Source organism: Pleurodeles waltl, chromosome 1_2, assembly GCF_031143425.1.
Source record: "Pleurodeles waltl isolate 20211129_DDA chromosome 1_2, aPleWal1.hap1.20221129, whole genome shotgun sequence".
Lineage (NCBI taxonomy): Eukaryota > Metazoa > Chordata > Amphibia > Caudata > Salamandridae > Pleurodeles > Pleurodeles waltl.
The window spans coordinates 1153378476-1153395810 of record NC_090437.1 but is presented as its reverse complement, the minus strand read 5'-3'; the positions used below and the strand labels follow the sequence as shown (position 1 = coordinate 1153395810).

Genomic DNA, 17335 nt, shown 5'->3' with positions numbered 1-17335 from the left:
TAAACACCTTATGATGTCATCTCTCATATGTGAGCACTTCAACCCAATAAGGAGGTGTCCATAACACTGGTGGCCTAGCACGGCAGAGGACTGACAGGCTGACCTACTGTGAGATTTGAGGGGCACATCCACTCGCTGTTGTATGAAAAATAAAGATATTCTCCAGATGCTGAAGTCACACTCACAAACAAAGGGCCCTCGTTTACCACATGGCAGGCAGAACCAACTGTATGCACAAGGTCCTCATGCCCAACAGACAAACGACATGCAGAAATCGGGATATGATTGGGTTTCAAAAATATCGAAATTACATGCCAAATAGACAAAATCCTTTGAGACAAAAGAAAAGCACTTTTATATGTTGTGTCTAGCACTATGTCATTGAAGCTCAGACTCCAGGAAGAAGTAAGTAGGACTCCTAAAAATTCAGAGAAATCCACAAATGAAGAAGATTTATAGTATAGATTGTGCAAGACCAGCGCAGATGAACCACCCTTCACTAGCCAATGACCCAAGACCAGAAATACAAGGAATCTTGACCTCCTGAGTGAAGATGCCACCACAGCCTGTAGTTTGGTGAAGACTCTGGGAGCAATCGTATTACCAAATGGTAGTGCTGTTAGCTTGTAATGCTGGGATCCCACAGTGAAGTTGAGGTAATGTTTGGTGATCGGAATGGTGGATAGCTACAATGGGAGTAGAATGTGGGGATGGAATGGTCGGGCAAGAAGAATGTTGTGGGCGGCAGTTGCTGCGGGTGGTTGCTGGAGGATGTTGAGTTGGCGTTGCTCCCTTACGACGAACCTTGTTTTTATTAAATTGAGCTGGAAACAAATTTGTCTTGGTGGCACGTTCTTTTCTCCACAATGGCGACAAGCGGGAGAGGAGTGACGCCACTTTAAAGTCACGCCACTTTATAGTCACATAACTCTATGTCTACTTTGCGTTTGGATTCTGCCTTCTGAGGGCCAAGAAGACCTTACAAGGCCAGCGTTTTAAACTTGTCCATCTGACCAAAAAGGCTCAAGAGCTTCAAATATAAAATGGGTGTGAGACCCTTTTCCTTCTTTGTATGTAATTGGTAAAAGGAGTCAAATCCAATACCCCTCCCCTTCAATGGCATGACTTTTATGGTCCCTGCTGTGTGCTTCAGGATGAGAACGTCCACATGCAAAATTGAGAAATGTGCCAGGGAACACTTCCTTGCAGAAAGTAAGCGGTCAATGAGAGAGGACAGACAAGGAATGAAATAGTCCTCAAAGAAAAGTGGAAGCACCCAACAATCCAAGGTGATTTTCTCGTGAGACGAATGTGGAACATTTCCAAGTGTGCCTGCGAAGTGTGAACGCTGTAGTCAATGACTGGGCCATCATGTCAGCCTAATCTAGGCCACCTTTAATTTTCTGTTTGGAAGCATCCTGTTGCTGACTAAATCACAAAACTGTTTCTTCATGTGGTCTGGAAGAGTTATTATATTCAATTTTCACGCAGTACGGACAAAGCGTCCATGAAAGCACATGTTGGTTATGCACATCCCTAGAAAGCCTGAAGTAAAAACTTTTCAGCCCATGGAGTACTGTATTCTGGACTCATGGTATGGAAGATTAGTGGCAAAAGATTTGGGAGTTCATATTAGCTAATGATGCCTGAACAACCAAGCTCGCTGGGGAAGGATGCACTCACAAAAAAAATAGAATCCGAAGATGCAGGCCTGTGATGTCGAGTGATCTGCCAGGCCTGAAAAAGTGTTTTTTTCCAGGAAGCCACTATCGACTCCAAAAACAGCAGAAAGATTTTCGGTAAAGAAACTAAACTTAGGTTCGTTGTCTGCTAGTGATGTAAATGAACAAACTTCCTCAGACGGAAGTTGAGAAGCTATCAGACATCAACTTTTGGGGATATATCAAGACCACTAGCAATTTGGATGGCACGGCAGACTCCACCGTCATTGTTGTAAAGAGTGAAGAGGCTGTCACCTCCAAGTCTTCTTCCTCTGTACACCCATGATCCTGGTGACGCACGTCTAGGCTATCAGAATCTGAGCAGGAGACTTTCTACAGTCAAGCGAATCTCTGGGCTGTAAGGAGGGACTCTAGAGAGAAGTTCAACAGGGCTGCTCCTCGAAGGGAGCTCTAACGTTTCTTTAAGAGTTTCTACAGACTTCAAAGGCATCAGGGCGCCATTAGAACTAGGATTGAAGGCAATAGGGCCAGCGCCTTCACGAGCAGTACAGTTTCTGAAAGCAGCAACAAGGCTGTGTGGAGTCACGGAGTCAGGTGGTGCCCCTTTAGGTGATTGGCCCAGAAAGGTGAATGGGAGTCCTAAGTATACCCAACACAGCACTTTGAAAGGCCGCGACCTGAGAACGGTTGGTAGACAGCTTGTCTGTGAAGTGGTAAGGGCTTCAAAGAGGATAGAAAGAGACTGGCATCAAGGAATGGCACCGCCGAATGTTCCAGGGGTCCTGGGAGCAGGAACATTTTTCTCGAGGAAGAAAATGACTACTCCTTCCCTTGGTGGTGTTTGCTCTCTCGTAGGAGGAACCTTTAGGGGCCACCTCCCTGTAAAGAGTCTTATCTCAAAGGGGGGCTGTTTAGGAGTGTCCTTACCGAGCAGAATCAAGAGCAACTTGGCCCCTTGCTCCCTGATGAGTCCAGCACCTATTACCTAAACTAAATAAATAAAAGAACCAAAATATAAAAATACAATTGCACAGGCTGGTGGTATCATGCACATGCTAGTGATGCACTTCAAAGAAACAGGACATGTATAGTTATCTGCAGATGCCTTACACGGTGCTGTGTTTCAGCCCCTTAACATTTGGGCAGACACAACAATAGGTGAGCCTCTGCAGGGATAAATAGACCTCTCCTTCATAGCTCAATAAATGTTGTTTTAGTTCTAGCCACCGGATGGCACTGTTGATAAAACAATAAGATTCGCAAGGCGACGAGTAGCTTTTGCGTTCACAAAGCAGCATGTTTATCACAGATGGAAAACACAAATCAAATCCCAGTTTAAACATGTAATTTCGATTAACTTGTATTGCCGTAAATCAGGCGGCTGTCAGCCAAATGCACAGGTCGTAATGTATTTCTATAACATCTGATAAAAAATAACTATCATGTCACACCAGCTCCAGTAAATTCAAACTAATATGGCAACAACATTTAAGCACTTCGATGTTAAATATATGACGTAGTCGTTCTACTTTATTATCATCAATGATCACTAACTGGCAAAAAAGGAAACAAACCATAACAATGCTTTGGAGAATTATGGAGTAACATTAAATCTGTTTAGCTAGGGTAGTGTTTCCTAGCTGGGTTTTTTGGCATACCGGTGAAGATGGGAAAGATGTTTTTTAATAAATCACGTCAGGATAGTATACTGCACATAGAGGGTCACTGGAAATAATTGATTCTGTGTATGTGTCTTTTTTTGCATCATTAAGGGTTTGCCGCATTTACCACATACTCCACCACCTGCTGCATAACCAGAATTTAATGAAAAAAGTTTGTAGTTTAAACGGATCAAGAGTTTACTGAAAACGGGGCAACACATGTTCACGCGCGTTGGGAGATCATTTGCTAAGGCTAACTGGTCATCTCTCAGTTGCTTATTTATGTACTTGGCTGCTATACTGGTACTAATGAGATGAAATCGTTGCCCAGCCAATATTACTATGTGTAAAAATGACAAAATAATTAAGGAATACTATTACAAAATGTGCTGCATTATGCCGCATAAATCTCCTTATCTTGCCGTATAATTTACTCAACGGTGCTGCATAATTTGGTGCTATCCTGCCGCATAATTCCAGTGGACCTGAGAAGACAGCAGGCATATGGTCAACTAAAGCCTGACATACCTACGCTCCCAACACAAAGGGAGAATTCGCAAAACATGAGCGGATGTTTCTTGTCTACAAAGTTTCTATCATGCTATTCATAAAAATGACATATACACGTGTATATTGTTTCTATCTGTTTTTTAAAGTTTGGTGCACAGTGTGAGTGAAACCGCAATCGACATTCCTACTAGAACTCTGAAAACGTACTTTGTTTTAATGATAACCTGTGCATTAGTGTACCTGATTTCTATCCCGGATTACTTGGAATTTATCCCTGCCGATTAATGCTCAGACAGCCCTCTGGTGTGGCATGCGCTACGTAAAACTGCAAATAGATTTATACATTTAAACTTCATGGGTCAAGTGTATATTTCGTAGCTTTATGGTTTTTGCACCTTTAGACTTTATTATCTACCTGCTGTTGTGTAACCACCAACAGTCACAACCACAGAAGGCAACATTTAAATTTGTAACGTTCTGTACTGTTACCATCATTTCAACCACACCGAAGATCATACCAGTATGGGAACGTTTGTGAAGCTCCAAATTGCTCGGATGTTTGAAATTCTTTCCACACAAATCACAAGGAAAGGTTTTTTGCAGTTGTGTTGTGGGCGGATGTTTTTCTAATGCAGACATTCTCTGACACGTTTCCTTTTCGACAAGCTGCTTATGATTGTCGAGAGCACATGGATGTCCAGCTATTTCTTTCTCCTTGCCCGATATGGCCGAATTGTCAGGCATAGGCCCATTGTCACCGGTGTGATGTTCCACAATCATGCTACGGTCATTTGCTTCAGACTCAAAAGGCAGCAGATCTGTTGCTTTTTGAGATCTTAGGAAGTTGAACTTTTTGAGGTGCACTGACTTCTTCAGGCACATCATTCTATTAGACTGTAAATATACGCTTCCGGAGTTATTGCCGGCAGCATATAAATTCGAGGACTCACCAAAACGGGTGGCTGGCAAGGCTTCAGTGGATTCTGAAATCCTCTGAGAACCGGTCACAGTCCAGGCATGATTGTCCGCCAGATCCGGTTCCGCTCGCTCGCTGAGTGGCACCTGTTCACCTGCTTTGCTTTCTTGTTTAGCATCATGATTTAGTTTCTTTTGCTTGCTAAAAAAGTTTCGTAGTTTGTAATGGTGGCTTGTCAGCACTGTGCTTTCCATTCTTCCAGAAGTCTGGTTGTGTGCTATGCCTGAAGAATCATGCGGCTTGTCACCTTGGGTGCCTTCCGACTGTTGGTTAACAGAAACTTTACTACTTACTGCCTCAGCTTGGATCGCAGCGGGTTTTAATGAGTGAGTCGTTCCATCCAAAATAGAATCAGAAGCTATTGGTGACGAACCAAGGTGCGGAAAGGCGCCGTGAGTCGATGTGCTGCAGGACTCCACAGAAGTAGATGGGTTTAAAAAGGAGTGGCACATGGTAAGTACTATTTGCACCTGAAGGCATTGTGCAATGTCCAGCAGAGCGTGCACGTTGTCCTGGTTTAAGTCAAGATGCGAGGTGTACATAAAATCCAATATCTGGCCTATGCCGCCGACATTTTTAATATCCAGATTGAACACATCATTCTTTTGAGAGGGTGAATTCTGAAACAAACACCTGCAAAGTGAAATAAACATAATTTCAGAACATCACCTTAACAAATGTTTGTGTACATAATGCTAGAAAATTAACAATGCTTTTAAGAAAATGTGAAAACAAGAAGTGGCCTAATAAACAAATTAGTACAAATGTCATTACTAACACCCCACTTGTTTGGCAGCCTTAAAAACAAGCTGCAGAGCCACGGGCTGTAAACAAGATAGAAAAGAAATAATTCATAACCTACCGGAAATACTGGCTGAAAGCTGCTAAAACATTCTTATGGGCCTTGAAGCAGACGCCTTTTACCACCAACATGCAGTCACATAGAAGGCCTTGGATGCGCTGCTCGTGAAGCTGCTGAAGGAGGTGCAAGCTGTGGCTCGCTACGGAGTCCATCCTAACAATACATATTTGTGGCTGCAAATAAAACACAGAGTTATACTGATACACTGAAAGTGACAATACAACATAGAAAGGCGTTGAAACCACAAAGTCTGCACACTGTCCTACCAATCCAAAAATCCAAAGAGCATACGTGGGAGCCAGGTAAGCCCTAATTAAGCAGCTGTCATTTATTTCTCTTGAATGCTTACACATACATTATGCATTAAATACTGGCTGCGTGAACCATCACACAGTTTATATACCACGCTCCTGCTCATAAGCCACAGTACAAAGAAACTGGAGCAAATAATATCTGTAAGGATCCATGTCATGAGAACATGGCTGCTTGAACTTCCATGTGACTAACAGAATGCCCCACCTTCTCCTAGCTGTTCTGCAGGAGCAAATCTGTTAGTATTTAGCAAAATCTATTCTGTAGCCGATTTGATGCGAGACTACTGGACTCCAAATTCTGATATGTAGACACAAAACCCCACAAACAACTTGCTGCAAACATACGTGCTGAAAATAATTTTGAGCCATAATTGAGCAATTGATGTCCAAAAGATTATTATTCTAAAATATGCTAATAATTGAAACGATAAGAGGGATCGGAGAAAACCCATTTAAAGAGAAAACAAACACAGTGAAATATCTGCGATCATTACAAGGCTGTGAGCGAGAAGGGAAAATGCACAACAGTATAGGAAAAGATACACTGCAATGTATTTGAAAACTGAAAGTCTGTGATAAGGGTGAAAAATTATTTGCAACAGCCAAAACGTATTGAGGCTGGAGGACAGGTCAAACATGCTGAAAGAAGGGTTCAAAAAGTTATGCCGATCGGTGTGATGGATTGATCTGGCTTGTTCAATAAATGGGTTTTGGTAGATAAGAGGTTATTGTGGTGAAAAACTTTAACTTGAGATAGAAGTTTGAGCAGGAGGATAGAATGATAGTTGGAAATGACCATATGTTGTGTGGTTTTCCCTAGATTTTTGCCTTCTTTTGCTGATCGCATTTTTGTTGGCCATAGGACTCTGCACACTTTACTCCAGCTAACTACTGGTACAGTGTTTGTGCTTTCCATTTTAAACTTGGTAACATTGGCATATACCTGAATTAATTTACTTATAAGGCCCTAAAATGTGGTACATGTGCCCAGGGATTGTAAATTTGGCTGCAGCACACATTGTGACACCCATTAAAGTAGCACTGCAAAACATGTTTCCAGGCCTGAAGTGTCATTTCGACCTGGAAAAATAAGCCATTTGCCAGGCCTAAACCTTACTTTTTAATACTTATACTTCACTCTTAAGGTAGGCCCTAAAAGCCCATAGGGCAGGGTGCAGTGTATTTGAAAAATAAGACATATATTTACTGTTTTACACGTCCTGGCAGAGAAAACCTCAGAAGTCATTTTTCATTTTTGATAGCAATACACACAAGAAGCGCTGTAAAAGAGAGAGGGCAGGAGTTTCCACGACACACCGGCTGGCACTGTCATAAATGTCACCTCGCTGACCATAAGTCAAGAGTACACAAAGCCTTCAGTCATTGTGTGAAAATGACTGGAACATCATCTGATCCAAGGACCACCAGAGTGACTCCAAGGGCTAGCTTGCTGGCCTCCTGATCAAGGCCTCATGGGCAGAAAAGGCTCCTACCATCTTGAACCTACCACCTTTATGCTATGAGTCCTACCCCCTTATTTGGTGCCACATCAGTCCTGGGCTCTTGGAAGTGGGCCTCAATTTGCTCTGTCAGCTCAGCTGTCGTCAGAGCTGACGCAGCACGATTCAGCTCCTCACAACCTCGCTTAGGAACCACTGTAGCGTAATGCATCCCTGAGGTCGAATCTCATACTGCAGCCCACAGTCTCCTCGGAACCACCACTGCGTGACGCAGACCTTCATACGCAAGCCCCTCGTCAACAGCAACCTAAACAACAGACTTTTCCTGTTTCTGTAACGCAAATAGACTTGTCAAAGCCCCGTGAGAGTGCCAATATCCCAGGAAGCTACTCAAATGGGCAATGAAACACACTTGGTACACACCTCATGAAAAGCTTCATATTCTTAAAGATAACAAAAGTATGGACTGCTTGGGTTGTGTTACAACTTTAAATGGTGCAACAAATTAAGATTATCATCATACAAATCTGGAACACTGTCTCAGGACTAGAGCACTTCCAGAATCAACCACTGTTTGCATTTAGAAGGAATCGTAATATCAAAAATAACCCAGCTTTGTCCAACAGAACTAGAAGGGCACAAAAGCTGAACAGGTGGAATTTCCTTGGACTCCCACCAGTTAGATGACATCACAAAAATGGGAACTGTTCTATTTGTGCAGGTACAAAGGAAGGGGACGAATTCAGATACAATAACAAGATTATAAAATAATCTGAATTCACCACATGCAAAACAAACAATGTTATATACTGTGTGTTATGCCAGTGCCAGAAAGCATATATAGGTAAACAAACTAGGAGGTCAGAAAACTAAAAGGGCAGCATAAATCCAGAATCAGATGCAAAATACCGAGAGCACCCATGTTTGAACATTTCCAGGAGGTCAATCATACAAACTCAAATTTAATATGGACTTTCCTGAGGCATGTTTCAGGAAGCAATATTTTTGAGAACATTTTGTTGAGACTGGAAGCCCAGTTAATCCTGTGATTAAGTACAAAAGAGAATGGATTGATCAAATTGTCTGTGTCCCACATATAAATCAATTATGACATAAAAAAGTGTTTAACACAGAAATCCATGTAGTCCAGTAGTTCAAATCCCTTTTACAACAGAAAAAAGTGGTCCTTTTAGTTTGGTAGTGCAATTTCTTATAGTCCCTTCCTTGCTTTGGCAGGAGTGCTACCATTCAGGGACCATCCAACACACTGCCACACTCTTCTCAACTTTGTGTGTATGCCGACACGTTCTGACCTTTCTTATGAGGGCCTCTAATTATACTGAAGGTCTACGTCAGGGCTGTGTTCTAGGTTGTATGATACTACAAGTGCGACATAAAAGGATACAAATCCTAGTGAGTATTATTACCCCATGTTAGCATACATATACACACATGCCTAGTTGTGTTGAAGACTATTTCAGTAATGCAAGTAGACTTGTCAAAGCCCCAAAAGAGCCCCAATAGCCCATAAAGTTACTTGAATGGACAATGAAATGCACTTGGTACACCTCTCATTAACAGATTCTCATTCTTGAAGTCAATAAAGATATAACTGCTTGGGATGTGTTACACCTTTTAATAGGGCAATAAATTAAGACCATCATCGACAAAAACCTGGAACACTGTCTCAAGACTAGAACACTTCAAGAATCAACCATTGTTTGCATTAAGAAGGAATCATAATATCAAACATAGCCTAGTTTGGTCCAACAAAACTAGAAGGGTACAAAAGGTGAAAAGTGGAATTTCCTTGGAATCCCAACAGTTAGATGACATCACAAAAGTGGAAACTGTTCTACCTTTGCAGGTGCAGTGGAAGGGGAAGAATTCTAATACAATAAGAGTATAAAACACTCTAAATTCACCACATGCAAAACTAAAAATGGTGTGTACTGTGTGTTATGCCAGTGCGGGAAAGCATAGGTAAACAAATCAGGGGGTCAGAAAACTAAATGGCCAACATAACTCGAGAATAAGGTGCAAAACACTGAGCGCAACCATGATGAAAGATTTCCTGGAGGAGAATCATACGAACTCAGATCTAAAATGGACTGTCCTAAAATGTTAAAGTTTTAAAGGAGCAATAATGTTGAGGTCATTTTGTAAGCCCAGATAATCCTGTGATTAAGGACAAAAAAAAGAAAGGATTGAACAGATTGTCTGAAATAGGGAATATTTTCATATTGAAACCTCCAATCACAGATGATGTTGAATGTTACGGTAAAAGGAGAGCACTTATGTTAGATTAGCTACCCCAACTTCCCACAATGCACTGTTTGAGAGAATGGTAATATTACATAGGTGGCGATTTGCGTTGTGGTTTCACGTATAAAGTGCATCCCAGAGAAACTGCATGATCCTCTTGAAAAGGATAAAAGGTTTGGGAAAGTTAGTCTTGTTCCTGGTATGGATATGTGACTTTTCAATTAAAGGATCAAACCAGCCTTCAGTGAGTTTGATTGACACTTTTTGCCCTAAAGCTTTACAATCCATATCTCTGGTTTTCTTTAACCTATTTTGATGATCTTAGCGTCTTTTTGCTAACCAAATTTCTCTCTATTTTCCTAGATTAGTTTGGGAAATGTATTGTGTTGTGCTCTTTAATTTAAAATTGTTGTTACTACTTGAACTAAGCAAGCACTTACCTAGGCATTTCCTGTTGTTAGTGGCATTTTTACTGTTCGACCTGGCATCCTTGGCATGGTCTCCTCTAACTGTTTGCCTCTGCTTCCCAGTCTGATGCTGTGTGCTGGACTCTGTTTTTGCTGTTTTTGTTACTCTGGGCATTTTACAACTGCTGATCAGTGCTAAAGTGCAAGTGTTCCCTATGTGTAAATTGTATGTGTAATTGGCTTTGTCACGATTGGCATTTTTGATTTACTAGTAAGTCCCGAATAAAGTGCACTAGAGGTTCTTAGGGCATGTAAATCTAAGGCTACTAGTGGGCCTGCAGCACTGGTTGTGCCACCCACATGAGTAGCCCTGTAAACATGGGCCAGACCTGCCACTGCAGTGTATGTGTGTGCAGTTTTAACCTGACAATTCGACCTGGCTACTGTACCCACTTGCCAGGCCCAAACCTTCCCTTTTCATACATGTAAGGCACCCCTAAGGTAGGCCCTAGGTAACCCCATGGGCAGGGTGCAGTGTATGTTAAAGTTGGGACATGTACAGATGCTTTTTACATGTCCTAACAGTAAAATACTGCCAAATTCGGTTTTCACTGCTGCAAGGCCTATCTCTCACATAGATTAACATGGGGCTGCCTTTAAATTTTCTTAAAGTGAAGTTTCCCTTTGAGAGCAGATAGAGATTTGGAGTTTGGGGTCTCTAAACTCACAATTTAAAAATACGTCTTTTGGTAAAGTTGATTTTTAAATTGTCTGTTTGAAAATGTCACTTTTAGAAAGTGGGCATTTTCTTGCTTATACCATTCTGTGACTACCTGCTTGTGTGTTCCCTGTCTGGGTCAGACTGACAGTTGGGCTGTTTGTGAATCCCCTCTAGACATTAACGCAAAGGTAGCTGGGGTGTAGCCTGCATATCCTGAGAGTGATCTGAGCTAGAGTCGAGGGAGGAGTGGTCACTTACACCTGAATGAGCTGTGCCTGCCCTCACACAATGCAGTCTCCAACCACCTGGTGGGTGTCTGGGGCCAGGCCTTCGCAAGGCTGGGTCTTGTGAACAACAGAGACGTTCCTTTGAATTTGCCTACTTCAAAAGCAGAAAGGGGTATAAGTAGTGGACCCAAAACCCCAGCTTTTTAGATTACTTCAAGATTACTTCTGGATTCAAGAGGAACCTCTGTCAAGGTGAAGAGCTGAAGACCTGGAGGAAGAGTACTGCCCCTTTGCCTGTGACTGTGTTTTTCTGGGTTGGCCTGCAGGTGCTGCTTCTGCCTGAAAGAGGACGGAGACAGGACTTTGTGGTATATTCCTGCTTGTGAAGACTCTCCAAGGGCTTGGACTGAGCTTGCCTTCTGTTTGTAAGTCCATCCATCCAGTCCAGGGCCATCAAACACTTCTTCTGCCAAAACCTGGACTCTCTGCTGAGACTCCTCCCCTGCCAAGTGGTCCTCTATCCAGTTCCTGGGCCCCTGAGAGGTGAAGTTGGCAGAACAAGGATTGAAATACCCGCACAGAACACAGTGCGGGAACATTTTTGATGCACCACCAGCAACGGGGCTGAAAAACGATGCAACACCTGCTTTGCGGATAAAATCTACACTCCATCTGCATCGCGGCTGGGAGATCTACGCATCGCGGCTGCTGATAACGACACAAACCTCACGCAGTGCGGTTTTCCAACATTGTGCAACCGGATTTCTCACGCATCATCTCTGGGTGTCAAAAATCAACGCAGGCCTGGGCGGATCCAAGGTGCCCGTCCAAAAATCGACACGTCGCTCTCTTGGGGGTGGGGGTGGGAGAGAGAAAAACAGTGCATCACCGATCCGACCGGAGAATAAATGACGCACGGCCTCAATCATGGGTAAGGCATTGACGCATTGCTGACTTTTTTGACGCACGCTCCCTGTGCGGCTTTATTTTTGGCGCAAACCAGGTACTTTGTGTAAAATCAATGTTTCCATTGTTTACTATGGAGTAAGACTCTTATTCTTTTAAAAATTCATCTCTTGACTTGTGTATGTTGAATTTTTATCATTTTGGTCTTGTTTGATTTAGATAAATATTGCCTATTTTTCAGTCGCGGCTTGCGACCAGCAGAAGGGGTGGGTCGGCGTGCAGGACGGGGGGGGCGTAGTCGGGAATAAAACTATAAAACGTAACTTAAAAAAAACACTCGCTGTCGTTGCCGCTGCACCATCTGCTCCTCTGCAGGCACAGGCTCCCAGCCTGCCCTTCGCCAATCCTGACGCTGCTCAAAGCAGCGTCATGACTGGCTGGGAGCGCCCAGCCAGGGTGATCCCAGGAAGACTGGGAGCCTGTGTGGGCTTGCTCCAGCCCAGCAACTCTGTTGCTGGGCGAGAGAGAGCCCACTGTGCATGTGTGTTTGGCTGGCCTGAGACGGCCAGCCAAACACACATGCTCTCTGAGAGGAGTGCTCTGTGCACTTCCCTCAAGTGCTTGTCACAGCCTGTGGCCCTGCCACTTTTCAATAAAACAATAAACACTGTTTAGTATTGTTTTCTTGAAAAGGTTAGCAGTTGCTGCTGCTGGCGGGGTGCTGACGCTCCTCCGCGCTAACGGAGGAGCCGCCCCTGCTATTTTTCTAAACTGGTGTGGTGTCCATTTTTTAGTACTTTCACTGTATTATTGTGTGTTTTGGTACAAATACTTTACACATTGCCTTTGAGATAAGCCTGACTGCTTGTGCCAAGCTACCAAGGTGTGTGTGGGGTTATCTAAGCGTGCATCTACCTTGCCCTGACTAGAGTGAGGGTCCCTGCTTGAATAGAGGGCAGACTGAACCTGTGTATGTTTATTGAGATTGCAGGGGTACACCCTCCCAAATGATAAGCCAATTTCTGACTGTGTGATTTAGCAATTGGGATAAGAATTTTCCAACAGTTACAATCCAGTTTTAGATCTTAAGAATTAAAAATCCCAATTCTGTATAACCGTACAACACGCCACTCCACTCTATGGCAATTTACTCCACTGTACTTTATATGACACATTACTCCACTCTATGCCACTTCACTCTACACCACTCCACACTTTAGAACACACCACTCCACGACAACCCACAACACTGTACTCCACACTAGGCCACTGTACTCCACTCTATGTCATGTCGCTCCTCAACATGTCACTCTCCACTATATTCCCTTCTACTCTACAACAAGCCACCCTATGCCACTCCATCTAGGACACACCACTCTAGGACACGCCATTCCACTATGCTCTTCCACCCTATGACATGCCACTCCCCTCAAACACACGGCACTACATGACACGCCACTCCTCTCTACGCCTCTCCACTATACAACTTTCTACCTACTTTATGACCCTCCACTCTACTTCACAACACACCAATCTACTCTACAGCACTCTTCTCTGCTCCAAGCCAGTCTACTCTCATCCACTATACAACATGATACTCTAAGGCACTCTCCAACATGCCACTCCACAACAATTCTACTCCAATCCATGACCTTGATTCCATTATACTCCTCTCTATGACACACCACTCCACTCTATGACACTCTATTCCAGTCTATACCACTCCACAGCACTCTACTACACTATATGCCCCTCTACAACATTCTACTCCACTGTATGCCATTCTAGGTCACTCTACTGCACTGTACGACACTCTATTCCACTCTATGGCACACTATTCCACTCTACGCCATTTTACTCCACTACATCCTACTGCACTCTAAAACACTAGAGCACATCACTTTACAGCCCACCACTTCACTCTACTGTACACCACTTCACGACAATCAAATCTACAACGTTCTGCTCCACTCAATGCCCCTTCACTCCTCTCTGTGACTCTAAACACCACCCTCCACTCGGACACTTTATGCTACTCCATCACATTTTAATCCACCATATGCCACTCAACTGTACGACATACTAGTCGATAACACTCTTCTCCACTCAATAACACTCTACTTGACTCAATGACACACTAATCTGCTCTAATACTCCATTCTACTCTATGACACTCAATGACATGCCTCTCCACAACATATCACTCCACTCTACGTACCTCCACTCTAAGATACTCTACGACACACCATTGTATGACCCACCAATCCAAGATACACCACTCCACTCTAAGACACTCTACAACATGCTACTCCACTCTATGACATGCCACTGCATGACACTCCACTGTAGGAAAAGTTACTCCACTCTATGCAGATGCACTGTAAGGCACGCCACTCTATGACACGCCACTCCAATGTACCATAGGACACCGCACTCCATAACATCCTACTCCACCCTACAGCTCTGTACTCCACTCTGTGGCACACAACTCCACTTCACTACACATCACTCTACTCTATGAAACTTAATCAATTGTACGCTAGGCCACTCTTCTCTACCCCACTGAACAACGCTTCATTCCACAAAACTCTCCTTCAATCAACAACACTCTACAAACTGCTTATGTGATAAGACATGCTCATAATAAATATAAATGACCTCAGAGCTAGGCAGGCCCGACACATCAAATTATAGCTAGCGGAACCTGGGGGAAGGGTGAGAACGATTGTCCTATGATATAATGTAGCATTGCATGATTTAGCAGGGCGGGTTATAAAAATATTTTTTAAATATTTAAAATGTTACAATTGTATTTTAAGTAGAGATGGAAAGATTAACCTAGATTAAATCTTGTTCTTATTATTACCTAATTGTTAAAGATGCTATACACAGGAGTAAGAGGGGGGAAGGGTTCTTCAGCATACCCTCATTGCTAGGTTCTAAAGCAAAGCACTGTCACTTTATTAAGAGCTGCCTGTTATCACTAAACAGTAAGGTATTTATAGGATTAATTTTGAGACAGAATGGCCTGCCCATTGTATACTGTAATGAAGGAGGGCACTACTATTATGAATTATTAGGAATCTGTTTCTTTAATTGATTGTTTCTGTTTATTAATTGTATATACTAGAATTTTATCTTAGGATTTTGAATGAATTTTACTTCAGAATTATTTTCACTAAATTGTATTGTTTTATTGTCACAGTTTTATGTATTGTGTTTCTATTATGCTCTTTAATGGCCGAAGAGCCTAAATAGAGAAACTTTGACTGACTGACTGTACTCCACTCTATGACACTATACTCAACAACACTCCACTCATGGCACACCACTCTAAATACAATCAGATATCAATACACTCTTGCTATGCCTCCTCCCAGCAAGAGTGTTCCGACAACTGGTCCCAATCTGACAGTGGGCGGGCAGACACAGTAGGGTGGCCTTTGCAATGCTAACTAGGCCCTATGGAGAGTGGGCCTGGAGGTGCCACGACTGGTCCTATACTATTACGCTGCGCGCCTGCAGCACGGAGCACGATGGATGGTCGTGGAAGACAGGTGGGAAAGGTGCCTGCAGGCAGGAATGTTGGAAGTAGACCGTCTCCCAGAATAGTTGATGTAGGGTGCAGGATTTCAAAAGACATACCCTATGTAGTGCGACAGACAGAAATACTATGGCAACTATTTGTTGTGGCAGTACTAAAACGTGCTCCATTGCATCGAGATCTAATGGTATGGACGTTAATGCCGATCAGAAAAAGGATGGCAAATATGTTCTTCCAGGTCTGGAGGGACAGTGGTTGTGATCAACTCGGGGACGCAAACCCTGGAGAAAACGTTATTACGTTTGAAGAAAATTGTGCCAAATTCACTCTGGGCCCAGGGCATTTCCTACATCACGCAGGTTTGGCCGAGGTGGCCAGGCAGACCTGCCCATCCTACTCCGCCATGCCAGGGACCACCCACACTCTGGGGATCCTGCTGTCTTGCAGGACAGGTAGGCATCTGATCACATTACTGAGACTGGGCACGCGTCTGCGAAGTTACTTAATTAGTCTTCAGCAATGCTCACTTCAAGCTGGTACATTATAACTTCCTACACAGAACTTATTTGACCCCTAGAGAGTTTCATCGCATGACACATGCTTGACCGGTTAACTGCCCACGTTGTGGCACAGGGAGGGCGGGCTTCCTACATTTGGCCTGGAACTGCTGGGCAGTGTGGAAAATCTGGACTCAAGTGGTGGACGAATTAGTACAGGTTATACACCTAAATATTGAGCACATGTCCCACTGCTACTTGCTTGGCAACGTTAAAAGGACAAAGGGATGCGCTGACCAGGAGTAAGGTGGATATCACTTGGATGGGTCAGCAGGCCCCTGAGATAGAACAATGGCACAGGAACATAGCGGAATGGTCACTAGCAGAGGAGGTCCATATAAAGTCAGCAGGGGGGACGACAAAGTAGATGAGAAGCACATTATCTGGTGAGATCTACATGATAGATTGTTTAGATCACCATGCCGCCACAGAGACAAAGAAAAGTGACAACTCAGCTGACAATGTGGACACCAATACTGACCCCAAGCAGGGTGCAACTCTGTCCCATCTCTAGAGAACGGTACAAGCATCATGTGTGGGAGGATAACCCACACCGTGGAGGGAAACTGTCATTGCAGGTGAATGCTGAATGTTTGGGTGTGTACTTTCCCATGTATTGCTTAAGGTGTGACGTTAATCATGATCATACAATAACTGCTGTGTTTAGTAAAACTGAAACAAAGGTTTTTTTTTTTATGTAATTCTTAAATTTTTGTGTACTTTAAGTTTGGTTTGAACAGAAAAAAGTTATAGTAGTTTAAATGTGGTGGAACATTAGAAAGTTAAGGTATAACTCTAACTTTAGAATGTCTAATGTGTGTCATTTAAGTTTGGTCTGTATAAACAAAAGTAATGTTTTATGAACTATTTCTATGTGAGGTCATAAGCAGTGCATGGCGGGGTGCAAGTTATAGTTAGCACTGCTACGTATACCTGGTCAATTTCTGTGTTTTTTTTTTTTTTAGTTCAAAGTGTTAATGTTGACACTGACAAATTCATTTAACTATGACATTGCTTTAACCTTTGTTTTTTTCTGTTTTTTATATATGTTTTGGTTTACCCATTGCCACCTAAGGACTTGCAGCGATAAATTTCTGTTCAATTGAAAACAGAAAGCTGGTTCAAAGAATGAATTGCTCACTGGTAACAACTGGATGGTATGAATGTCTCAAACTCGAATTCCAGTAAGCCTTCCATTCTTCTGTAGTCAATCAAGTGGGCTCCGGTTATATTGGGTAGTAGT

The 17335-nt window shown here is 43.0% G+C and overlaps 1 protein-coding gene across 1 annotated transcript in view; it reads right to left on the bottom strand.

Annotated features, from left to right (window-relative positions):
- The window catches only part of ZBTB49 (zinc finger and BTB domain containing 49), an 83566-nt gene that overhangs the window by 54575 nt on the left and 11656 nt on the right, over positions 1–17335 (bottom strand). The window contains exons 2-3 of the mRNA XM_069202878.1: positions 5692–5864; positions 4372–5462 (exon numbers count right to left, since the gene is read on the bottom strand). Of these exons, the coding sequence (XP_069058979.1) occupies positions 4372–5462; positions 5692–5843 (1243 nt within the window). The 5' untranslated portion in view covers positions 5844–5864. The remainder of the gene's footprint in view (positions 1–4371; positions 5463–5691; positions 5865–17335) is intronic.